Source organism: Pan paniscus, chromosome 10, assembly GCF_029289425.2.
Source record: "Pan paniscus chromosome 10, NHGRI_mPanPan1-v2.0_pri, whole genome shotgun sequence".
Lineage (NCBI taxonomy): Eukaryota > Metazoa > Chordata > Mammalia > Primates > Hominidae > Pan > Pan paniscus.
The window spans coordinates 130,691,546-130,717,973 of NC_073259.2; the positions used below are offsets into that span (position 1 = coordinate 130,691,546).

Consider the following 26,428-nt stretch of genomic DNA (forward strand, 5'->3'; position numbering starts at 1 on the left):
AGGCTGGAGTGTAATGGCACGATCTTGGCTCACTGCAACCTCCGCCTCCTGGGTTCAAGCGATTCTCCTGCCTCTGCCTCCTGAGTAGTTGGGACTACAGGCACGCACTACCACGCCGGCTAATTTTTGTATTTTTAATAGAGACAGGATTTCGCCATGTTGGCCAGGCTGGTCTCAAATGCCTGACCTCAGGTGATCCACCTGCCTTAGCCTCCCAAAGTGTTGGGATTACAGGCATGAGCCACTGTACCCAGCCTGACTTCCTTTCTTTTTGTGTTAATATGTATATATGCCACACAATTAATTCTTGCACTATAGTATATAGTTAGAGCTAAAACAGAATCCTTTGAGAAACTTGCTTGGAGGCCCACAGTTTTACTCATGTCATTTCTAAGAAAAGGATCAGTTTCTTTCTGTTCCAATTTTCCCATCGTAAATGAAAGAAAGGGAACTTTAATTTCAAAATCTTATAAAATTTTGACCATACCCCTACCCTTTCTATGCTTTTAGTATCTTAAGAGCTTCCTTCTTTTTTTTTGAGACATAGTCTGGTTCTTTTGTTCAGCCTGGAGAGCAGTGGCGTGATCTCAGCTCACTGCAACCTCCACCTCCCAGGTTCAAGCAATTCTCCTGCCTCAGCCTCCCAAGTAGCTGGGACTACAGGTGAATGCCACCACACCCAGCTAATTTTTGTATTTTTGGTAGAGATGGGGTTTCACCCTGTTGGCCAGGCTGGTCTTGAACTCTTGACCCCAGGTGATCCACCCGCCTTGGCCTCCCAAAGTGCTGGGATTACAGGCAAGAGCATCCTTCTTTATTAAAACAAGACTGCCTTGTGCAGCTTTTAAAAACAGCCTTTGAGACCTTTTTTTAGCATGTATGTTTATCCTCACAGGTAATTTTAGAGGTGAGAAAATTGTAGCTCTTAAAATATTTTTATTTATTTATTTATTTTTGAGATGGAGTCTCGCTCTGTCACCCAGGCTGGAGTGCAGTGGCGCAATCTCAGCTCACTGCAAGCTCCGCCTCCCGGGTTCACACCATTCTCCTGCCTCAGCCTCCCGAGTAGCTGGGACTACAGGTGCCCGCCACCACGCCCTAATTTTTTTTTGTATTTTTAGTAGAGACGGGGTTTCACCGTGTTTGCCAGGATGGTCTCGATCTCCTGACCTCGTGATCCACCCGCCTCGGCCTCCCAAAGTGCTAGGATTACAGGCGTGAGCCACCGTGCCCGGCCGATTGTAGCTCATTTTTAAGGGAGTAATTAATTTAACAATGTAGTGCAGTGAGATTTTTATATTTGTAATCTGTGCTGATTATTGTAATTGAATAAAATTTCAACATGGCAAAGTCTTATCAAGTTTTGATATATTTTTGTTTTTATACAGTTGGATCCTTATGACTATGAAATGATTGAAGTTGTCTTGAAAGTTATAGAACGAGCTGATGAAAAGATAACCAATATTAATATTAATCAGGTATGACAAATATATCAAAGATGTAAAAATCATCTTTCTGCTTTTATTTGGATCATAAATCATATCATTATCCAGGGCCTTTCCAAATTATCTATTGAATTCCCTTTAAACTCTGTGGTTTATTTTAGGTTTTTAAAAATCTTTACAAATCTTTAAAAAAAGAAAAAGCTTTTCATGACATTCCTATTTTATCACTTATCTTCATCCTTTTTTTGCTGTTTTGAGGTGATTTAAATAACCTCTCCTGCTGTCGAAGAGTATGAAGTCACGACAGAACTAATTGTGAAGAATTAAGGCAACATTTGCCATGTAGGAAGTGAAAAAGGCCATGGGACTGAGAGTTAGGTCAGCTCTGTGTATTAATGGGTAGGTCCAAGACCTACTCAATTATGTCTCAGTACTTTCATTAACTTCTTCATCGTTTCTGAATTTTGGTCATAGTGGCTTTTATACTTTTTAATTTGATTTTAGAAATTAATATTTTAGAAATATTTTAATATGTTAATAAGACTTATTATATAAGAAAATATATCAATTCAAAAGATTATACAAAGTTCCCTAATATAAAATATAAACATAGGAAAGATAAGAGCGTAGAGAATTTAGATCTGTAGCCTCTATATTTAAAATGAAATCAAGTATTTTGAATTATATCTCAAATTATTTGAAGAGCAGATAACTGTCAAGCTCTTATTTACAAAACATCTACCAACAACAGGGCACCAGTGGTTTCTCCTCATAGGATTCCTTTAATCATTGTATATAAATTATAGTTTAGATGAATAATGTTAAAGAGAATACTAGAAAAGGTTTTGATCCTCTTTCTGAAAACAAGATGGTCTCAGGAATGGAAACTTTTGATGGTATACTGTTAGATGATTTTATGACAGTTTAGGATTGGGTTACTCTTACTGGACAAAAGTTTTTTATTTTAATATAGGCATTGAGTATTCTGAAACATTTGAAGTCATACAGAAGAATTTCTCCTCCCGTGGATCTAGAATATCAGTATATGTTGGAACATGTCATAACTTTGCCATCAGCTGCCCAAACTAGACTGCCTTTTCACCTGATATTCTTTGGCACAGCACAGAACTTCTGGAAAATTCTCTGTATGTGTTCATTAACTTTTTATGAATTTTACTGGATAGCCAAATTTTTTTTCTTAAGCAAATCATACTTTCCTTGTTTCCTTTCTAGCTACAGAACTCAGTGAAGAATCTTTCCCAACATTGCTCTTAATTTCGAAATTAATGAAGGTAATGGGTTAAAACATTGTAAGACATTTCTGTATCCTGTAATTAATTCTGACCCCGTATAGAAGATTTTTCTGCTGCTTTCATGTAAAACCTTATATGTGAATATGTGCTTCAGCCATAAACCTTCCTTTTCTTTGAAGTTCTCTCTGGACACTCTGTACGTGTCTACAGCAAAACACGTTTTCGAAAAAAAACTGAAGCCAAAGCTCCTGAAGTTAACACAAGCTAAATCCTCAACACTGATTAACAAGGAAATAACTAAGATCACGCAGACCATCGAATCCTACTTACTCTCTATAGTCAACCCAGAGTGGGCTGTAGCTATTGCCATCAGCCTTGCCCAGGATATCCCTGAAGGTAAGAGCTCTTCTTTTAAAATTGTAGTTAAAAAAAAAAAAAAAAAAAAGTACTCTTTTTGCATCTTTAAGGAGAAGCAGGATGGTAGTTTTCAAATGTATTTGCTTGCTCTCTTAACTGTGGTGAATGCTGAAACGCTCAAGGGCAGTGGGCATGGGCAGGGAGGCAGGCAATTTCCAACTTGTCCTTGTGCCTTCTTTGGGATGTGACCTTTGCTAGGAATAGGCAGTGATGGGTACTTTTAATATCCAATCACACTTTCTTTTTTTTTTTTGAGATGGAGTCTTGCTCTGTCGCCAGGCTGGAGTGTAGTGGCATGATCTTGGCTCACCGCAACCTCCACCTCCCGGGTCCAAGTGATTCTCCTGCCTCAGTCTCCCGAGTAGCTGGGACTACAGGTGCGCGCCACCATGCCCAGCTAATTTTTGTATTTTTAGTAGAGATGGGGTTTCACCATGTTGGCCAGGATGATCTCGATCTCTTGACCTCGTGATCCGCCCGCCTCGGCCTCCCAAAGTGCTGGGATTACAGGCGTGAGCCACTGCACCTGGCCCAATCGCACTTTCAATGAGGAATCTTTAGATAGTCTCACATAACCAAACAGGTGCACAAGCATAGGCACTCACTGCTACATTTTTGGTTGTAACAAAAGTTGAAAGTGACTTTTTAAAAAATGCTCAGGTCAGGAACTGGTTAGAAAATAGGGTGTATTCATAGAACGAAATATTATGGGGCTGATTTGGAGAGATATCCAAGATATGAAGTGAGAACAGCAAATTATACTAGAATATGTATGGTATTACCCATTAGGGTTAAGATGCACATGCATGCATGTGTGAACACAGACTGACAAACACACACAGAAAACTCCTAAAGGCATATAAGAATCTAGAGAATAGGAATGGAATCTGATGAGAGGGCCCTGGTGGGCTTTTTTTTTTTTTTTTTAAACAGAGTCTTGCTCCGTCGCCCAGTTTGGAGTGCAGTGGCGTGATCTTGGCTCACTGCAACCTCTGCCTCAGCCTCTCGAGTAGCTGGGACTACAGGCATGCACCACCATGCCCAGCTAATTTTTGTATTTTCAGTAGAGACAGGGTTCTTCCGTGTTGGCCAGGGTGGTCTCAAACTCCTGACCTCAGGCGATCCACTTGCCTTGGCCTCCCAAAGTGCTGGGATTACAAATATGAGCCACTGTGCCCAGCCATGAGTATGCATTTTTGTAATTTTTAAAAAGTTGCTAATTTGACCAAAATACATTTTCTTGAAAAGATTAAGATTTGCCTGTAAATCTTTATTTATTTATTTATTTATTTTAGGTTCCTTCAAGATGTCTGCTTTGAAATTCTGCCTTTATTTAGCTGAGAGATGGCTACAGAATATCCCATCGCAGGTGTGTCTGAACTATCAGATTGGCGGCTTCTCTTCTTCCTAATTAAATTGTACTAGCTTAATTTACCTTCTCATGCTGCCCTGGTGCCTAAAATGGAGAAGGAAGACCAAGGCTTTATGTAGATGCTTAGGAACATAACTGAGGAAGCGGGGAGGGATTGTGATTGATAAAGATGGATGCTTGGCTTCAACTGAGGCTTACAAAGTAAGATTTTCTTTTTGCTTGGAATTGTTTAAAAGGACGAAAAACGTGAAAAAGCCGAGGCTTTGTTGAAGAAGCTTCATATCCAGTACCGGCGATCGGGCACAGAAGCTGTGCTCATAGCCCACAAGCTGAACACTGAGGAATATTTAAGAGTGATCGGAAAGCCAGCACATCTTATTGTCAGTCTCTACGAACATCCTAGCATCAATCAAAGAATTCAGAATTCATCTGGCACAGATTATCCTGGTGAGGACAAAACAATTTTTTTGTTGTCCAAGAAAAGCTATTATTTTGATTCTCAGTTTTATGTATATATGTACGTGTACATATATATTACTTACATATGCTTATATATGTATATACTTAAACATACTTATATGTGTATGCATGTGCATATATACACATACACATATAAGTATTCAATATAAATATTTAAAACTTGAGTTTTTCTTTTCTTTATTTTGAATATCTTAGATATTCATGCAGCAGCTAAAGAAATAGCCGAAGTCAATGAAATTAATTTGGAAAAAGTCTGGGACATGTTGTTGGAAAAATGGCTATGCCCTTCAACAAAACCTGGTGAAGTAAGTACTTGCTGCCCAAGAGCATCTGGAGTTGAGTATGCACCGATGGCTTCTTCTCAAAGGCTAAATATTTATCCCACATGATACAGCCTTCTAATTAGGAGCACAGACTCTTCAAAGAAGGAAGTTTCTTTGTTTGTTTTGTTTTTGAGATGGAGTCTTGCTTGTTGCCCAGGCTGGAGTGCAATGGCGCGGTCTCGGCTCACTGCAACCTCTGCCTCCTGGGTGCAAGTGATTCTCCTGCCTCAGCCTCCCGAGTAGCTGGGATTATAGGCGCCTGCTACCACACCCAGCTGATTTTTGTATTTTTGGTAGAGACGGGGTTTCACCATGTTGGTCAGACTAACCTCGAAGTCCTGACCTTGTGATCCTCCTGCCTCAGCCTCTCAAAGTGCTGGGATTACAGGCGTGAGCCACCGCACCTGGCCTCTTTTGTTTGTTTTTTAAAGACAGAGTTTCGCTCTGTCACCCTGGCAAGTGCAATGGCACAATCACGGCTTACTGCAGACTCGAATTCCTAGGCTCAAGCAGTCCTCCCCACCTCAGCCTCCCGAGTAGCTGGGACTACACGTGTGCATCACCATGTGTGGCTAATGTTTTGTTTTTTTTGTTTGTTTGTTTTGTAGAGACAGGGTCTCTCACTTTGTTGGCCAGGCGGGTCTCAAACTCCTGGCCTCAAGTGAGCCTCCCGCCTCGATTTCCCAAAATGCTGGGATTACAGGCATAAGCCACTATGCCTGTCTGGAACTTTTGTTCATTATATTACCCTCTGTTATCTGATAAGTTTTAAAGAGATTGTTTACTTTTTTTTTTTTTGGATACAGAGTCTTACTCTGTCATCCAGTCTGGAGTGCAGTGGCATGATCTCAGCAACCTCTGCCGAGGTTCAAGAGATTCTCCCTCCTCAGCTTCCCGAGTAGCTGGGGTTACAGGTGTGCGCCACTATGGCCAGCTAATTTTTGTATTTTTAGTAGAGTTGGGGTTTCACCATGTTGGCCAAGCTGGTCTTGAACTCCCGACCTCAGGTGATCCGCCCGCCTTGGCCTCCCAAAGTGTTGGGATTACAGACGTGAGCCACCACGCCTGGCCTGTGGTTGCTTACTTTTTGTTTAAATATTGTTTTGTAGCTGTTTTACCTTTCAGTTGATGCTGTCTTGTATGAAAGAAATGGCCTGTTCTTTTACTCAGATTCATGTGATTAACTTTTTGTTTTGAAATAATTTAAAATGTACACAAAAATGCAAAAATAGTAAAAAAAGAATTCCTATATACACCTTTCACCCAGATCCATGAATTTTTAACATTTTGCCATATTTGCTTCATCTCTCCTCTATAATTGATACACTTACAATATTTTTCTGAACCATTGGAGAGTGAATTGCACGTGGCATACCCCCTTACCCCCTGAATATTTTAAAGGTGTATTTCCCAAGAACAGGATTTTCTCTAATCCAACCATAATATAATTATCAAAATCAGAAATTTAATGGTGATATAATTGAATTTATGGTCCATTTTGCAGTTACACCTATTGTCCTAATAACGTTTTTTATATAAGCAGTTTTCTCCTCCAGGTCCAGGATCTTGTCTAGGACTATGTCTTGCATTTGTTGGTCATGTCTCTAGTCTGTTTTTTTTTTTTTTTTGACACAGAGTCTGGCTCCATTGCTCAGGCTGGAGTGCAGTGGTACAATATCAGCTCACTGCAACCCCCACCTCCTGGGTTCAAGCGAGTCTCATGTCTCAGCCTCCCGAGTAGCTGGGATTACAGGCGCCCGCCACCATGCCCAGCTAATTTTTGTACTTTTAGTAGAGATGGGGTTTCACCATGTTGGCCGGGCTGGTCTCGAACTCCTGGCCTCATATGTTCCTTCCACCTTGGCCTCCCAAAGTGCTGGTATTACAGGCGTGAGCCACCGTGCTTGGCCTCTAGTCTGTTTTAATCTGTAACAGTTCTGTGACTTTTTCTTGTCTTTTATGATATTGACATTTTTGAAGAGTGAAATCCAGCTGTTTCATAAGCTGCCCTCCAATTTGCGCTTGTCTAATACTGCCTCATGGTAATACTCAAATTACTTATTTTTAGCATCATACTGCATAAGTTGTGTTGTGCCCTCCTCAGGGTATGACATTTGGAGGCACATGAGGTCCCTTTGCCCTCACAGGTGATGTTAATTTAGGTAACTTGGTTACGGTGTTGTCTGTTTCTCTACTCCATAATTACTATTTTTCCTTTTGTAATTATTAGAGGAAATATTTTAGGATGATACAACATTCCATTGCTCTTCCAACTCCTTTCCTCTACCCCTGCATACCTGATTTATTGATGTTTTTGAAGAGCACAGGCCAGTTGGTTTATAAAATATTTCGTTTTGGGTCTGCTAATGTTTCTTGTGATTTGATTCAGGTTATGTGCTTTTGGCAACAATACTGTATAGGTGATGTATTACTTTCAAAGGATCACACCAGGAAGCACATAATGTCAGTTTTTAAGAAATAGCATCATTAACATCTAAAATTTAAGATAGGATTCAGCAAATCCAGATCTTCTGTATCATTTCTTCTGAATTTTCAGGCAGAACTTGAGGTAGATTCTATAATTCCTATATCCACCTAGGCAGATATTCTTGGGGGAACAAAATCTATTTGTAAACAAATAGTGTAATATGACATTAGGGTTTTGTTTGTTTGTTTGCGATAGGGTCTCATTCAGCCACCCAGGCTAGAGCAGTGGCATGATCTCAGTTCACTACAGCCTCTGCCTCCCCGGCTCAAGTGATTCTCATGCCTCAGTCTCCAGAGTAGCTGGGACTGCAGGTGTCCCAGCTACTTTTAAAAAATTACCTGTGCCCGGCTAATTTTTTTAGTATTTTTACTAGAGATGGGTTTTCGCCACGTTGCCCAGGCTGATCTCGAACTCCTGAGCTTAGGTGATTCACCCACCTCGGCCTCCCAAAGTGCTGGGATTACAGGTGTGAACCATTGCACCTGGCCACCATTAGGTTTTTAATTAGCAATTTTTATATCATTTGGCATTTGATTCAACAAGGATTTTTAAAGTATTTACCAAGAGCATGGACTGTGCTTCAGTGGAAACAGGAGTTAGAAACATATCTTGGCCACGTAGAATATGTGGTTGACTTTTAGAAACCAGCCTTTACAGATGTTTTAACTTACATGTAAGTTCAAGGTACACACTAAAAGTTCCTTGAGGCCAGAAACTGCATGTATACATAGCACCTAGTACAGTACTTTGTAAATCCCAATAGATATATACTGAATTAACAAATGGCTCATTTAAAATTCATGGAGTCTTTTCCTTTTACAAATTATCTAATACGGGGCTGGGCAAGGTAGCTCATGACTGTAATCTCAGCACTTTGGGAGGCTGAGGTGGGAGGATTGTTTGAGGCGAGGGGTTTGAGACCAGCCTGAGCAGCATAGTGAGACCCCCATCTCTACAAAAATTTAAAAAATTAGCCAGGTGCCATGGTGTGCACCTGTGGTCCCAGCTACTTAGGAGGCTGAGGCAAGAGGATTGCTTGAGCACAGGAGGTTGAAGCTGCACTGAGCCGTGGTTGTGCCACTGTACTCCAGCCTGAGTGACAGAGCAAGATCCTGTCTCCAAAAATAAAAATAAATAAAAATAAAAATCCAATGCACGTCAGCTCCAGGAGGACAGGAACATTTGCTTTATTTACTCAGGCAATCTATATACTTAGAATTGTGTCTATCATATAGTAAGTGCTCAGTGAATATTTGTTGAGTAAACAAATATAAGTAGACCCATCATTTAAGCAAAAATCTTTTCATAATTTATGTTATAATTTTTCAATGTAAACATAATATCGTATATTAGGTTTTTTTATCTAATAGATTTTCAGAGAGATGAATGTTTAGTCATAAACTTTTTCAGTTTTTGACCTTTTTTTCCTACCTTTTCAAAGAAACCATCAGAATTATTTGAACTTCAAGAAGATGAAGCCCTACGAAGGTACTCTTTTCCTTTACTTATATTCACCTATATCGTGATGCAAAATAGAAATCTTACCAGTACATTTTTCAGCAGTTGATTTTTTTAAAGGGCTTTCTTGATAAAACTCAGGTCAGAGTCTATGAGATGAATCAGTTCACTAATACGTGGCTAGGAGTCTGCAGTGGAAAACATCAGAGCCAGCCAAGATCTAGAATTTCTGAACTCCTACGAGGGCGAGGGTTCCTAGCACACCTTTAGCTGAAAGGTGCCTCTCAAGCAGAAGAAAACTCTTTCTTAGCTAGGACTTTGGCCCCAGACCCTTTTATGTTCTCTTACCATGCTAAACTGGGTTGGTTCAGATATGGGCCACCAGATTCTTTTTGCTCTTCTAACCTACGACTGAGGCCTAGAAAGGCACATTGATTTTATCTAATGTGCTAGATCTGATTGGTTATGGCTTGTATTCTTGAGAAGACTCTATCTGGGCTCAAGTCAGAACGAATGTGGCAATCCATTAATGATGCCTGGCACAGGCATGGATAAGGGAGCATGGTGGTTCACATGCCAGCCAGCTTTTTGTCTTTCTAGCCTAAACCAAAAGTAAGCCAAGTGGCCTGGGAGGCCCTATGTCCAGCCTCAGCCTTGGAGAGCTGATAGAAAAGACGTGGAAAGACAACCCCAAGAAACGGATTCCTTCTGGTTTGGAGCAAGCAGAGCTGTCCTAATCACCCATACCATGCCCTCTTTCCCTCTGGACCCCCACCTTGGCCTCATTTAGTCTTTTAAGGGAAAGGCCACCTTTGTTCAAACAAGAAGTAGCTCCTGGTATGTCTACCTGAACTAGCCACATGGAAAGTCTTGGAGGGAAGCGATTTAAAGAGGAGAGAAAAAGGAAATCCCAAAAGGCTACTTAATGCAAAATTCATAACGTGCTGCTTTTTCCACTAAAAGCTCTGCCCCACCCCTCCTCCAGCTGGCCTGATTCATCCTCCCTTCCCGGAGAGGGGCCAGCCTGCCCTGGGTCTAGAGGTTGAAATGGGCTGCTAACAAGGTCCTGCATACCAAACACAGAATTTCCTATGTGTAGCATTCAAGGGACTTTACAGCTACAGTTTGTATTAATTTCTTAAATAAAATTTAAGGGATCAGAGATTGACTAGCTATTCTATAGATGAGGAGGCTGAAGCCTGGCGTTTATTGCGTGTATTATCATCTTTAGCAATGAAAGAACTCAAGAAAAAGATTAAGCATTCTTTAAAGGGGGAAGCGCAAATGTCATTGACCCATTATCCTTCTGATCTGCCTTTGAGTTGTCTAATGACCGTTCCATGGATAGAAAGATAAGTCTGTTGTTTTGGTAATCCATCACTAAATTAAAAAATGACTGTAATTAAAATTTTTTTTCCAGAGTGCAGTATCTCCTCCTGTCTCGTCCAATTGATTATAGTTCAAGAATGCTGTTTGTATTTGCAACATCAACTACAACTGTAAGCTCTAGAAACTTAATCCAAACTCTTCTGTGCATCTCAGCTTAACATTTTTTTCCTGTTTATTTACTGTGCTTGATTGCATTAACAGATGATTCAGATAATGCTCACGTACATATGTATTCAAAGTGTGTCTCATCTCCTAAGCAAGCATTGTCTTGCACCATGCTCCATTTAGTTCTGGTCTCTGTAACATCTGCTTAGCGTGCTGAATGGTGCACCTATTGACAGTTTCCACTGGCTGTCTGCATTCACAGTGGTTAACTCCCTTGTCAGTCCACATTCCTGAAGCCAGGAGCCAAATAAACTGGCCACAAACAAGTCTCCACCAAGGCCTAATCTGGCTGCATGCTCTGGTCAGACCACCCCTTCTGCCCACTAAATTCTAGCTAGATTGAACTTGCAATTTCCCCTAACAGTAACATGGCCTTTAGCTTCAGGTTCTTGCCTATAGAAATGTCCTCTGAGGCAGTTGGAGCAGAGAGAGGAGAAGGGGATGGAGCCAGTAGGCAAATGATTCTCAGAGAAAAGGAAGAAAAGGAAGTCTGAGGTGCTGATTTTAAAGTCCGTGACAAAAAGGAAAAAGCCTCCCCTTATTTTCTCTACATATAAAGACTTACGACCTAAAAATGGTATTCCATGAAAGGTGGCTAGTGCAGCTCACAGCTCAGCTGTGTACATGCTTTTCCTTGCAGTCTGCCTTATGTGTACTTCCCATTAATTAGTATTAGCATGTATTCAAATGGGAATTCACATTAGTATGATATACAGTAATCTTTCCGTATCTGTGGGAGGACTGGTTCCAGGACCCCCAAGGATACCAAAATCTGAGGACACTCAAGTCTTTTATATAAAACGGTGTCATATTTGCATGTCACCTACATACATCCTCCTATATACCTTAAATCATCTCTAGGTTACTTATAACACAATGCCTGCAAATCACTTCGTCCCCATGGATTCAGTGTAGTACTTGGCATGCAGCAAATTCATGTTTGGTTTTTAGAACTTTGTGGATTTTTTTTTTCTTTCTTGAGTATTTTTGATCCACTGTTGGTTGATTCCACGAATACAGAACCCATGGAAATGGGGGCTGACTGTGGATTCAAAAGTTGAGGTTTAGTAAAATTAATTTTTACTACTTCATCAAGAACATTCTGGGTTTTTTTTGTGTTTTTTTTTTTTGAGATGGAGTCTTGCTCTGTCACCCAGGTCGGAGAGCAGTGGCACAATCTTGGCTCACTGCAACCTCCGCCTCCCGGGTTCAAGCAATTCTCCTGCCTCAGCCTCCCGAGTAGCTGGGATTACAGGCGCACGCCACGATGCCTGGCTAATTTTTGTATTTTTAGTAGAGACAGGGTTTCACCATGTTGGCCAGGCTGGTCTCGAACTCCTGACCTCAGGTGATCCACCCACCTCGGGCTCCCAAAGTGCTGGGATTACAGGCGTGAGCCACTGCACCCAGCCCATCAAGAACATTAAGTGAAATTTGTCTTTGGTTTTCTTTTTCTTTTTCTTTCTTTTTTTTTTTTTTTGAGAGAGAGTCTCACTCTGTTGCCCAGGTTGGAGTAGTGCAGTGGCACGATCTCAGCTCACTGCAACCTCCGCCTCCGGGTTCAAATGATTCTCCTGCCTCAGCCTCCTGAGTAGCTGGGATTACAGGCACGTGCCACCACACCCGGCTAATTTTTGTATTTTTAGTAGAGACATGGGTTTCACCATGTTGGTCAGGCTGGTCTTGAACTCCTGACCTCATGATCTACCCGCCTCGGCCTCCCAAAGTGCTGGGATTACAGGCGTGAGCCACTGTGCCCGGCCACCTCTTTGGTTTTCAATACTGCCAGGGCATGCCTGTAAATACAAGGGCTGCAACAACAGTTGGGGGCCCTCCCTCCATTCTGCCTGCAATTTTACCCACCATTGCTTTTGCACAGTCAGTGCAAATATCAACACAGTGTAAAGGCAAATAACATCTCAGTATCATGAAAACAGCTTTGACCCTTTCCCTCTTGAAGGAGTCTCAGGAATGCCCCTTCAGGGGTCCATGGGCCACATGTTAAGAACCACTGTTACACACAGTGCATTCCGTAACTGTAGAGATTGACTTTACATTTTAAAATAATGACGTTGTTTATGTTGCCTATGTTGAAACTCATTTACCCAACTACAATGTGCAGGTGTTCAACTCTCCAAACCTCTTTTGGTTTTTCAGACATTAGGTATGCATCAGTTAACTTTTGCCCATAGAACTCGAGCTCTTCAGTGTCTCTTCTATTTGGCTGACAAGGAAACTATAGAATCTCTCTTTAAAAAACCCATCGAAGAAGTGAAGTAAGTAGAAATGTTTAAATTGTATTAAGAAATAGGAAACAGATCATTTTTTGGAGCTGTACCTTTTAAGCCCTGAATTCAGAAGAGCATAGTAGAGTAGCTGTGTGAATACAGTTCTGTTGCCCTGAATATCCTTGACATTTTGGCAAAGGGAAAATAGGGCTTTGAGAACATCTTGTTTCCATCGTTTCTTGGAGACATTTAGAAACTGAATGTTTTATTTATCTTGTTCAAATTGATTTCTATCTAATGTTATTATATATTCAGTGAATATATTTGGAAGTCCAAAATGGACATTTAAAACAAACTGGCCTAATATTTCCATATGGTAGTTTTTATTTTAAATGTAAATGTGGCCTATGAGAATGATTCTTAGAAACGTTTCTGTTTTCCAGATCTTATTTGAGATGTATAACTTTTCTGGCATCATTTGAGACTTTGAATATCCCCATCACATATGAATTATTTTGCAACAGTCCTAAAGAAGGAATGATTAAGGGTCTGTGGAAAAACCACAGCCACGAGTCCATGGTAGGTACACCTCACTGCCCCATTCCCAATTCCCTGCCCCTACTCAGAATCCTGAAAGAGAAAACCAGGAACAGTCTTTTTGTTGTCGTTGTTGTTGGGGACAGAGTTTTGCTCTGTTGCCCAGGCTGGAGTACAGTGGTGTGATCTCAGCTCACTGCAACCTCCATCTCCCGGGTTCAAGCCTCAGCCTCCCAAGTAGCTGGGATTATAGGCGCCCGCCCACCACACCTGGCTAATTTTTGTATTTTTAGTAGAGATGAGGTTTCACCATATTGGCCAGGCTGGTCTCGAACTCCTGACCTCAGGTGATCCACCCACCTGGGCCTCCCAAAGTACTGGGATTACAGGCATGAGCCACTGCACCCGACCCAGGAACAGTCTGTATCCCTGAGCAACTCTACTGCTCTGAGACCTTTCTACTCTCCTGTCACAGCGTGTGGATGGATAAGGCAGTGTGGAAGGTCCTTTTACCTCTTTTGCCTTAAAGTCCACCAGCTAAAGTCATCCCTGCCAACCAGAGAGAGCACTTTTATAATCTCTTCCACGGCTTATCTGTCCTTATCTGGACAGGGAGAGGAGACTGTCCGGTAGACAGAGGATGTCATTTCTCTTCCTCTTAGTTGCCTATGGGATTTAGCCTCTGAGTCAGTTGGAGGCTGGGGCAGGAAGGTTTTTTGGTCCAACAGGCAAACTTTTTCAATAGAAGAAAGAAAGGGGGAGACATCCGAGGTGGTGTCTGAGTCCATGACAGCAAGAAAAATAATCTTTTTTGTCATGTCTTTCATTAGAAAGATGGGGGTCTTCGATAGACATTCACAGATTAGAAGCATATTTTGTGGCCGGGCGCAGTGGCTCATGCCTGTAATCTCAGTACTTTGGGAGGCCGAGGCAGGTAGAGCACTTCAGGTCAGGAGTTCGAGACCAGCCTGCCCGACATGGTGAAACCCCGTCTCTACTAAAAATACAAAAATTACCCAGGCATGATGGTGGCCGCCTGTAATCCCAGCTACTCGGGAAGCTGAGGCAGGAGAATCGCTTGAACCCAGGAGGTGGAGGTTGTGGCGAGCTGAGATCATGCCACTGCACTCCAGCCTGGGCAACAGAGTGAGACTCCATCTCAAAAAAAAAAAAAGCAGCATATTTTGTATTAAGCTGCCCTACTTTTCCAAAGATGGCTTGATTTACTGGTGTCTTGGAACAGCATGATTTTTTTCTTTTTTTGGCTTCAGGCAGTAAGATTGGTGACTGAGCTGTGTTTAGAATACAAAATCTATGACCTGCAGCTTTGGAATGGACTCTTGCAAAAGCTTCTGGGCTTCAATATGGTAAGTAAGACTCAATGCCCTCGACTAAGTATATTTGAAAGCTTTTGCACAGCATCCCCTAAACATTTTGGATTGATACTTGTTATGGAACAGATTTATGCTGAAAACACAGTCACTCTCACTGAGTTCATGCCAAACTTAAAGAACTTGGTGTTAGGCCAGAGAGTGCAAAATCCAAAATGACATAAATTTCATTGGAAACAAATGGAAGGTTCCCTAGCCTTTTTTGATATTTATGAACTTGTAAGTGAACTTCTCTGGCAGTTATCATGGAAGATAAAGTTTTACCAGTACTTCTTCTGGAACTTTAACATCTGGTATTTCACATTGAAATTTTCCATTTTGGTGGTCTTTAGAACTTTTTTATTTTTAATTTTTTACAGATTCCTTATCTAAGGAAAGTTTTAAAAGCTATCTCCAGTATCCATTCTTTATGGCAGGTATGTAGTTTTTTAAAATAAATTTTATTGAATTTAGTCTTTATACTTTCTGGCCTTGTGACTGCTGGGGACACTGGATTAAGCAGTCAGCTCCTTCGTAAATAACAGAACTGAGCCAAGTACAGTGGCTCACTCCTGTAACCCCAACGCTTTGGGAGGCCAAGGTGGAAGGATCACTTGAGCCCAGGAGTTTGAGGCTGCAGTGAGCCGTGATTGCACCATTGCACTTCAGCTCCGGCCTGGGGAACAGAGCTAGATCCTTTCCCTAAAATAAAGAAAGAAGAAACAGAACTAATCAGCTGTAGGATGATTAAAGTTGTGCCTGGACCCGTTAATACTCAGCTCACATCACCTCCTGAAGATACTGTTTTCCTGAGTTTTCCAGGCCTCACGAGTCACAACTTTATTTATGCTCTCAAGACATTTTGGCTCCACTCTGACTTTTGTCACCATATAATTAATTTTAATTACATGTTGGACTGCCCCTCACAGACTTTGAAGATCTTTCACGTCAGATACCCTGGCTTGTTCATCTTTTCTACATTTCACATAAGTTGTGTACCCATATAATCATAATATATATTACGCAGAAATATATAATTTATTCTTTGTTTGATAAATTAGAACAATATAGAAGTATGCTGAGTAAAACATGAAAATTCCTCCTTACTGTTTCCCTTCATAATTATCTCCCTAAGGGAACAACTGCTTACAATTTCCTATGTATTCTAGAGATTTCCTTTTTTTTTTTTTGAGATGGAGTCTCGCTCTGTTGCCCAGGCTGGAGTGCAGTTGTGTGATCTCGGCTCACTGCAAGCTCCGCCTGCTGGGTTCACGCTATTCTCCTGCCTCAGCCTCCTGAGTAGCTGGGACTACAGGCGCATGCCGCCACGCCCTGCTAATTTTTGTATTTTTAATAGAGACGGGGTTTCACCGTGTTAGCCAGGATGGTCTCGATCTCCTGACCTTGTGATCCGCCTGCCTCGGCCTCCCAAAGTGCTGGGATTACAGGTGTGAGCCACCGCACCCGGCCGAGATTTCCTGTTTTACAGGCATGTATGCTATGTGTGTGCATATCTACAGTGTATATATGCATTTTTGCACACATAAATGCAATCACATTCTAAACAAAGTGTTGTTTTCACATAACAGTGGTCTCTGGAGATTGTTCCATATCAGCACATGTAGATCTATCTAATTGTTTTATTGAGATACAATTCACATGTAAAATTTATCCTTTTAAAATACACAATGAAGTAGTTTTTGGTATATGCACAAAGTTGTACAGCCTCACCATTATCTAATTCCAGAACATTTTCCTCACCCCAAAAAGAAAATTCATATCCATTAGCAATCATTCCCCATTCCCCACTCCCTCCAGCCCCCAGTGACCACTAATTTACTTTCTGTCCATGGATTTGCCTATTCTGGACATTTTGTATCAACAGAATCCCACACTATGTGGGATTTTGTGTCCGGCTTCTTTCACTCAGCATCCACATTGTAGCATGGATCAGAACTTCATTCGTCTTTATTGCCAAATAATGTTTCATTATATGGATATACCACTTTTATTTATCCATTTGCCAGTTGATAAACATTTGAGTTTCTATTTTTGGTCATTATAAATAATGCTGCTATGAACATTTGTGTACAAGTTTTCACTGAACATGTTTTCATTTCTCTTGAGTATATACCTAGGAGTGGGCTTGTTGGGTCTTACAGTAACTCTATGTTTAGCCTTTTGAGGTATTTTATTATTTTTAATGCTTGATTATTCTCCAGAATATGTGGTAAAATATACCCGAAGTTACTTAACCACTCCTCTATTGATGGAAGTTTACATTTTCTTTCCTCTTTTTTTTCTTTAAATGTGTAGAGATGGAGGTCTTGCTATGTTGCCTAGGCTGGTCTTAGAACTCCTGAGCTCAAACAATCCTCCTGCCTTGGCCTCCCAAAGTACTGGGATTACAGGTGTGAGCCACCGCGCCTGGCCAGTGTTCTTTCCTTATTCACCTTCTTGAAATTCTTTCTCTTGTCCCCTTCCTTCTTTCCTGTGGCCCTGGCACATAACCGGCTAAGGATTAATTTTCTTTTCTGAGTTGGGTTCTGACTTTTTGCCAAATGGAATAATGAATCAGCAAGGATTGTATAATGAGATCCTGAAAGATACAGTTATGAAGAACATTATGCTAGAACCTTAATCATCTCAAACAGGGAGATATCAGCTTATGATTTTAGTCATCTGGAATATAAACTATAAATGTACAGTTTTGTGACCATTTAACAGTGGCCTCTAGAGAGTGTTCCATATCAGTGCATAGCGATTTATCTAATTTTTTTGTTGAGATACAATTCACTTGTAAAATTCATCCTTTTGAAAGTATACAATCAAGTAGTTTCTGGTATATTCATAAAATTGTACAACCATCACCATTATCTAATTTCAGAACATTTAGGCTGCAATTTAAAGAGAGTTCATAATACCTTTTTCGAGATGGAGTTTCGCTCTGTCACCCAGGCAACCTCCGCCTCCCGGGTTCAAGCGATTCTTGTGTCTCAGCCTCCCAAGTAGCTGGGATTACAAGCATGCACCACCATGCCTGGCTAATTTTTGTATTTTTAGTAGAGACGGGGTTTTGCCATGTTGGCCAGGCTGGTTTCGAACTCCTGACCTCAAGTGATTCACCTGCTTCAGCCTTTCAAAGTGCTGGGATTATAGGTGTGAGCCACCGCGCCTGGCCTAGACTGCAAATTAAAGAGAGTTTGTAATATCCTTAACATGAATATCCCAAACGTGGACTTGTTTTCACAGGTTCCCTACTTCAGCAAGGCGTGGCAGCGTGTGATACAGATACCACTGCTTTCAGGTATTTCGCTCTCTGAAACATTGGCTACAGCATTTTATAGTTGAGTGTGTGTATATCATGGTTGTTTTTTTGTTTTGTTTTCAGCCTCTTGCCCTTTAAGTCCTGATCAGCTGTCAGATTGTTCTGAGAGTCTCATCGCTGTCCTCGAGTAAGCAAAATATTTGTTCTACCAAAAAAAAAAAGTTTGTTGCTTATAAGATTCCCTTCTAATAGATATCTCTAATGAGTAATTCCTTTTTGTTAGGAAGTTAAGTATAACACGTGTTTGTTGTTGTTGTTGTTGTTTTGAGATGGAGTCTTGCTCTGTCATCCAGGCTGGAGTGCAGTGGCACAACCTCGGCTCACTGCAACCTCCACCTCCCAGATTCAAGCGATTCTCCTGCCTCAGCCTCCTGAGTAGCTGGGATTACAGGCACGTGCCACCATGCCCAGCTAATTTTTGTATTTTTAGTAGAGATGGAATTTCCAAAGTGTTGGGATTACAGGCATGAGCCATCCCGTGAGTAGCTGGGATTACAGGCATACGCCACGCACCACCACGCCTGGCTAATATTTGTAATTTTATTAGAGACAGCCTCCCAAATTGCTGGGATTACAGGTGTGAGGCACTGCGCCCAGCAACACTTGTTTTGTTTTGTTTTTGAGACGGAGTCTTGCTCTGTCACCCAGGCTGGAGTGCAGTGGCGCGACCTCAGCTCACTGCAAGCTCCGCCTCCCAGGTTCACGCCATTCTCCCACCTCAGCCTCCTGAGTTGCTGGGATTACAGGCACGTGCCACCGTGCCCGGCTAATTTTTGTATTTTTAGTAGAGATGGAATTTCCATAGTTTTGGGATTACAGGCATGAGCCATCCCGTGAGTAGCTGGGATTACAGGCATGCGCCATGCACCATCACGCCTGGCTAATATTTGTAGTTTTAGTAGAGACAGCCTCCCAAATTGCTGGGATTACAGGTGTGAGGCACTGCGCCCAGCAACACTTGTTTTGTTTTGTTTTTGAGACGGAGTCTTGCTCTGTCACCCAGGCTGGAGTGCGGTGGCGCCATCTCGGCTCACTGCAAGCCCTGCTTCCCGGGTTCACGCCATTCTCCCGCCTCAGCCTCCTGAGTAGCTGGGACTACAGGCGCCCACCACCATGCCCGGCTAATTGTTTGTATTTTTAGTAAAGACGGGGTTTCTCCGTGTTAGCCAGGATGGTCTCGATCTCCTGACCTCATGATCCACCTGCCTCGGCCTCCCAAAGTGCTGGGATTACAGGCTTCAGCCACCGCGCCCGGCCAACACTTGTTTTTATACCAAAATATCTTGATTATTTTTACAATGTCTACTTCCCATGTGTTGTGCGACTGGTAAACTGAGCATTCTCTAAAATGAGTACCTACTGTATGAGCATAGAGTACTTTTGGTGACTACCCTAAATCATACAGCGTTGTCGCATATATTTTGAGTCTTCTGGCTGGGTGCGGTGACTCACACCTGTAATCCCAGCACTTTGGGAGTCTGAGGCGAGTGGATCACTTGAGGTCAGGAGTTCGAGACCAGCCTGGCCAACGTGGTGAAACCCCGTCTCTACTAAAATTATAAAAATGAGCTGGGCATGGTGGCGCATGCCTGTAATCCCAGCTACTCAGGAAGCTGAGGAGGGAGAATCACTTGAACCCGGGAGGTGTTGGTTGCTGTGAGCTAAGATCATGCCATCGTACTCCAGCCTGGGTGACAGAGCTAGACTGTTTCTCAAAAAAAAAAAAAAAAAAGGTTTTGAGTCTTCTGAGAATTTAGAAGCCTATCTTTAGGCATCTGTAGGCTTTCAGACATAATCATGATAGCAAACAGTAGTCCGTGTTCCCATGGGTAAATTCTTTTATTCTGTGTAGAGTGCTGTCAAAGACTCGTGTTACTCATTCCTAAGCATATGTCATGCACCAGCACTTTAGTGTTTAAAATTATTGAAAACTTGGACAGGCAGATGACTATGGAAAGCTAGAAAGGCCAATATAATCTAGTGAATCTGCCAGATTATTAACTAATTAATGTTCTCTCTCGAAGATGTCCAGTCTCAGATGATCTTGACCTGATCGGAGTCGCCAGGCAATATATCCAGTTAGAACTTCCGGCTTTTGCATTAGCTTGTCTGATGCTCATGCCCCACTCAGAGAAAAGACACCAGCAAATTAAGGTATCGTGCACATGATTCCTCTGGGCTGCCAAGGAAATAGAAGGTTTCATCTTGCATGTCCCTTGCAAAAGGTCACATTTTCATTTCAGCAAGCCTGTAAAGCATGAATACATCAGATATGTGTGAAGCTTGTATTGGGGCTTAGTGGGAGGTAAGACTGAAAGATAGATTAAGGTCCAGCTGAGGGCTGTCTTACAAGGGGTTTGGGCCTTATTGTCTATCAGTGGGGAAACAAGTGATTATTTTAGAACAGCAAACTGAAATGATGAAGGAATTATTTTAAAAGGAATAACCCATTAACCCATGTAGGCTTGGACAGAGGAGAGGACAAGAAGTGAAACAGTTGGGAAGCTGTTGCATTTGAGTAGAATTTTATCCCACTTGATCTCTTCATAGCAACCTTGTGCATAGGCAAGGAAGGCTTGAGGGTTAAGTACCCACAGTAGGGTCTGGTAATGAACTTGAACAAGACAAGAAGGCTACAAGGAAGGCAGCAGACTTAGCAATTGAATGTGGGAGATAAAAGAGGGGGAGAGTCAGATTTTATGTGTGGGTGCCCATCAGAAGGAGCCACAAGCATTTTGGGGACAGAACTTTTAAAAATAACTCTCATTTCCTTTATAATAGAGAACAAGTAGAACAAAGCATTTTGGAATGTTTTACAGTTATCTTCCCTGCAGGTAGATATACCAGTAGATAGAGATCTACATAAATGAACATGCATGCATTCAGGCTTTTTCGTTTGTTTGTTTTTTGTGTTTTGTTTTTTGAGAGTCTCTGTCACCCAGGCTGGAGTCCAGTGGTGCAATCTCAGCTCACTGCAGCCTCCCTCCCGGGTTCAAGTGACTCCCAAGTAGCTGACATTACGGGCTCCTGCCACCACGCCCGGCTAACTTTTGTATTTTTAGTAGAGACAGGGTTTTGCTATGTTGGCCAGGCAGGTCTCGAACTCCTGACCTGAGGCAATCCACTGGCCTTGGCCTCCCAAAGTGTTGGGATTATAGGCATGAGCCACTGCGCCCAGCTGAACATGCATATTTTTTATTTGTCATTTGGCTTATTAATTACATTTTTAAAAGCCATCTGTTCTTGTCTTTGACTTTTTCCCCTCTTTTCATCATTCATACACTCATTCCTTGATGTCATTCAGCGTTTTAGTATTTAAATAGATTTCTTTTGGCACTTGGAAGAGCAAAATACCTGATCAACGGCTCTTGCTGTTGGAATAAATAATAACAATTTTCTATTAATTCTGCTTTGATTTTTCTCTAGAATTTTCTGGGTTCCTGTGACCCTCAGGTTATTTTAAAGCAATTGGAAGAGCATATGAACACGGGCCAGCTAGCAGGATTTTCACATCAAGTAAGAGGCGATTTCATCTCCTTTTTGCTATGAAAATGTTGATACTAGAAGATAGTCATTTTCCCAAACCAAGAGTAAGCTGAAAACTGCTATGTCTAGCTGTTTGTTTATGTATAGAATTATTTTGCTTTTATTAAAACCTCAGTAAATTTTTTAACAGGCAGGGACCCTGAGCGTCTTGTTGGCTGCTGTACTCCATGGAAAATTTGTAGCCTTAAGTGCTTTTAATTGAAAACAGATCTTCTTCCTCATAAAAAATCTCAAAGTGCACAACAACAATTACTTTATTTATTGACTGATGCTGACAGGCCTCCTTTCCCTTTTTACCCCCTCAAAAAGGAGGCGCAGTCACAATGCAGTGCTAATTGGGCTTCCGATTGTCAGAAATGTTTCGATATTGAATAAAGGCTTGATACCTGTCATTCTATAGATTAGAAGTCTGATTCTAATAGATTAGAAGTCTGATCTTAATGATACCTGTCATTCTATAGATTAGAAGTCTGATTTTGAATAATATCATCAATAAGAAGGAGTTTGGGATTTTGGCAAAGACCAAATACTTTCAAATGTTGAAGATGCACGCGATGAATACCAACAATATCACTGAGCTAGTGAACTATTTGGCAAATGACTTAAGGTAAGTTAATAAAAAAAAAAAAAAACTTACTGTGGAATTTCCTTAAAATCTATCTTTATAAGCTAGGCGCGATGGCTCACGCCTGTAATCCTAGCACTTTGGGAAGCTGAGGTGGGTGGATCACCTGAGGTCGAGAGTTCAAAACCAGCCTGACCAACATGGAGAAACCCTGTCTCTACTAAAAATATAAAATTAGCCGGGCATGGTGGCACATACCTGTAATCCCAGCTACTCGGGAGGATAAGGCAGGAGAATCTCTTGAACCCGGGAGGCAGAGGTTGCAGTGAGCCGAGATCGCACCACTGCACTCCAGCCTGGGCGACAGGAGCGAAACTCTGTCTCAAAAAAAAAAAAATCTATCTTTATGTTGGAGCAGAATGTCAACTGTAGAGCTATTTGGTTGTAATTAAAAGCTCAAAATATTACATCTCTCATTACTGCACATATCCAAAAGTTAATCATTTAATAACCCAATTTCTTGGAATATGACCTTAGAATCTGACAATTAAACAGGTCATCTGAACCCCCAAATCAAGTGTCTCACAGCCCTGCTCTAAATCCTACATTACAATTTTATGTCTAGACACTTGCTCAGAACATTAATGACTTTATGTAGCATCACTTTTGTTAAACCTGGTTATCTAATTTTCCAGCACCCACAAGTTTAGAAACAATAAGCTTCTTGGGATAGAGCTGGGGGCGGATATGGAAACTGAACGGGAGAAGGAAGAAGTGGGCTGACACTAAAGAAAGGGAAGTTCAAGACCGCAGTACACACCAGATCCATCCCTGCATGTGGTCTAGCCATGCTGGCGCTTGAGAGGTCTTTCTTTCTCATTACCACTCCATGGATTTCCATCTGCTTGTTTATCTCTTGTGATCCAGCCATAATTAGATATTGTCATTTTTGAGCAAGTATTTTTTGAGTTATAATTGATACATATAATAAGCTGGACATATTTGAAGTCTGCAATTTAGTAAATTTTGACATATGTATACCTATAAAGCCATCACCACAATCAAGAGAGTGAACATAATTCTCTGAAAGTTTCCTCATGCCCTCTGTGAAGTTGATTACATGAATTAGGTCATTCTTGTGATACCCAAATTCATCAGAGTCGAGGGGCCCAGGGGAAAAGCACTCAGAGTACAAAACATTGCTCCAAAAACATAATTCTGGCCGGGCGCAGTGGCTTACTCCTGTAATCCCAGCACTTTGGGAGGCCGAGGCAGGTGGATCACCTGAGGTTAGGAGTTCAAGACCAGCCTGGCCAACATGATGAAACCCTGTCTCTACTAAAAATACAAAAAGTTAGCCGAGCATGGTGGCGCATGCCTGTAATCCCAGCTACTCGGGAGGCTAAGGCAGGAGAATCGCTTGAACCCAGGAGGTGGAGGTTGCAGTGAGCCGAGATCGCACCATTGCACTCCAGCCTGTGCAACAAGAGTGAAACTCTGTCTCACAAAAAAGAAAAAAAAGAACAATATGTAACATGTCTCTTTTTCATAAAACCTCTAACCTTCTCTTTGTTCTTTGGACAATCCAGAGACTACCCAGTCTATGTATATGCCCCAAATTGGAATTATTTCTTCCCAAATAAAACATTAAATTTAGAGATTGGTCTTTACATTTTAATTTTGACTTCAATGCCTCTTTTTCTTTTCTTTTCTTTTTGAAATAGGGTCTTGCTTTGTCACCCAGGCTGGAGTGCAGTGGCACAAACGTGGCTCACTGCTTCCCCAACCTCCTGGGTTCAAGCGATCCTCCTACCTCAGTCTCCAGAGTAGCTGGGACTACAAGTGTGCAACACCACACCTGGCTAATTTTATATTTTTTGTAGAGACAGGGCTTTGCCATGTTGCCCAGGCTAGTCTCAAACTCCTGGACCCAAGCCATCTGTACATCTTGGCCTCCCTGAGTGCCGGGATTATAGGCACAAGGCACTGTGCTTGGCCTAACACTTCTTTTTCTTTTTGATTTTGTAGTTTAGATGAAGCTTCAGTCTTGATAACTGAATATTCAAAGCACTGCGGGAAACCTGTGCCTCCAGATGCCGCTCCCTGTGAAATTCTGAAGGTAAAGCTGATGGAAAGTTCTTAGGTTCTAACTTGACATTGTTTAAATTCCTAGGGCCTTAAAATTGACAAGCCTTTTCTAGTGTTCTGGAGATAAATGTATTTTTATGTGTAACTGTAATTTTTATATTTTACTTTTTGTGTTAGAGAGTTCTAAACTAGAAATCAAGAGACCACAGTTCTAATCTCAGCCCTGCCACTGGGCAGCAAAGCCTAATGTGGGCTTAGTCTTCAGATCTGGACCCCATGGTCTCTCAGGTGCTTTCCAGCATTACCATTCCTCATAAGGTGGTGTTTTTAATATTGAAGCAGGTGAAAAACTGAATTCTAAAAGTTGTTGATTATTGTCATGCTTGGGTATTAATTGCTTTTTAAATTAATTATTATTCTTTAATTACCTAAAACGTATATTCACTGCAGAAAAAAAAGAAGTATGGCCGGGCACGGTGGCTCACACCTGTAATCCCAGCACTTTGGGAGGCCGAGGGGCAGATTACCTGAGGCCAGGAGTTCAAGACCAGCCTGGCCAACATGGTGAAACCCCGTCTCTACTAAAAATACAAAAATTAGCCAGGCATGGTGGCACACGCCTGTAATCCCAGCTACTCGGGAGGCTGAGGCAGGAGAATTGCTTGAGCCCGGGATACGGAGGTTGCAGTGAGCTGAGGTCATGCCACTGCACCCCAACCTGGCTGACAGAGCAAGACTCTGTCTCCAAAAAAAAAAATATATTAGCCTGGCATGGTGGTGGGAGCCTGTAATCCCAGCTGCTAGGGAAGCTGAGGCAGGAGAATTGCTTGAACCCAGGAGTCAGAGGTTTCAGTGAGCCAAGATCACACCATTGTACCCCAGCCTGGGCGACAAGAGCAAAACTCATCTCAAAAAATCAAAACCAAACAAAACAAAAAAAAAAACAAAGGAAAAAGAGAAATATGAAAGAGCCAAAAGAAAGAGAAAAATACTAAACTGATCTTCAAAATCTCACTACCCAGACATAGGATCACTGTTAACATTTTGCTGTACATTCTTCCAAATTTTTTGTATGTAAAATGTGCACATAATTTATTTTTACTCCCATTTTGAACTTAAGTGCCGGGTAAAATTTTTACTTTGATCATATTTTGGTAGCTTTATTTTTTATTTGCTATTTTTCAGATCGGAATATTTTGGTAGCTTTAGTAAACCTAGGTATCATGGCTTTTTTCTTCCTTTGGTCCAGATCAGGCATATTAGAATGAGCCCGCATTTTGTTACCTCCCATTAATAACTTACAGGGCTTACCTCCAGTTGGTTGTGCTCAATGCCATAAGATTACTTTTTTTTCAGAAGGGGAGAGTATTGATTCGGGAGATAAATTTGTGGCCTTTAAAATCTGTTTCTCTCTCATCTAAACTGCCAAATAGTTTGATATGTAGATTCGTATCACTTCACTTAAGTTCTGTAGTTTATCTGACCATTTTCAATTTGAAAAACTAAGTGACTTATAAAAATCACTTCTGTGTTTCTTCCCATTTAGATGTTTCTTAGTGGATTATCGTAAATCACTGAACCTTTTTTTCAAGAAGGACAAGAATTTTGGAGTCTGCTATTAATGGACCATATTTATTACAGTTTTTAAATTGTACAATCTCTGTATTATAGCTATTTGTCTAACATTACCCCACATGTAATAAATAAAACAATATGAGCATAATTGCCCCATAAAGAACTCATGTCCTGAATTAATAAGTCTTTTCATTGCCAGTCACTTGTGCAATTTATAGACTATCAACTTTTTGCACCATATATGAAGGAAACAAAGTGCAAAAAGTTTGCTCTCTCCCTTAAGAAAATTAAGTGCTTGTAGCCTATGTCTTCCATATAAAAAAGTAAGAATATCAGTCTTTTTAATGTTATTCTAAGAAAATATTGGTATAATTTTAGTGGCAGAGTGTATCAGTCAGAAA

General features: G+C 41.3%; 1 protein-coding gene across 2 annotated transcripts in view; it reads left to right on the plus strand.

Moving 5' to 3' along the window:
* Positions 1–26,194, plus strand: part of KNTC1 (kinetochore associated 1) — a 98,700-nt gene extending 72,506 nt beyond the window's left edge. For both annotated transcript variants that reach the window (XM_003806558.5, XM_055096278.1), the window contains 20 exons: positions 1,389–1,478; positions 2,419–2,590; positions 2,679–2,737; positions 2,878–3,094; positions 4,411–4,484; positions 4,724–4,934; positions 5,163–5,272; positions 9,220–9,266; positions 10,657–10,735; positions 12,948–13,066; positions 13,462–13,597; positions 14,827–14,922; positions 15,306–15,362; positions 18,178–18,232; positions 18,317–18,380; positions 20,278–20,407; positions 21,680–21,769; positions 22,261–22,406; positions 24,393–24,483; positions 25,999–26,194. In XM_003806558.5, the coding sequence (XP_003806606.1) occupies positions 1,389–1,478; positions 2,419–2,590; positions 2,679–2,737; positions 2,878–3,094; positions 4,411–4,484; positions 4,724–4,934; positions 5,163–5,272; positions 9,220–9,266; positions 10,657–10,735; positions 12,948–13,066; positions 13,462–13,597; positions 14,827–14,922; positions 15,306–15,362; positions 18,178–18,232; positions 18,317–18,380; positions 20,278–20,407; positions 21,680–21,769; positions 22,261–22,406; positions 24,393–24,483; positions 25,999–26,022 (2,067 nt within the window). In that variant the 3' untranslated portion in view covers positions 26,023–26,194. The remainder of the gene's footprint in view (positions 1–1,388; positions 1,479–2,418; positions 2,591–2,678; positions 2,738–2,877; positions 3,095–4,410; positions 4,485–4,723; positions 4,935–5,162; positions 5,273–9,219; positions 9,267–10,656; positions 10,736–12,947; positions 13,067–13,461; positions 13,598–14,826; positions 14,923–15,305; positions 15,363–18,177; positions 18,233–18,316; positions 18,381–20,277; positions 20,408–21,679; positions 21,770–22,260; positions 22,407–24,392; positions 24,484–25,998) is intronic.
* The last annotated feature ends 234 nt before the right edge of the window (positions 26,195–26,428 follow it).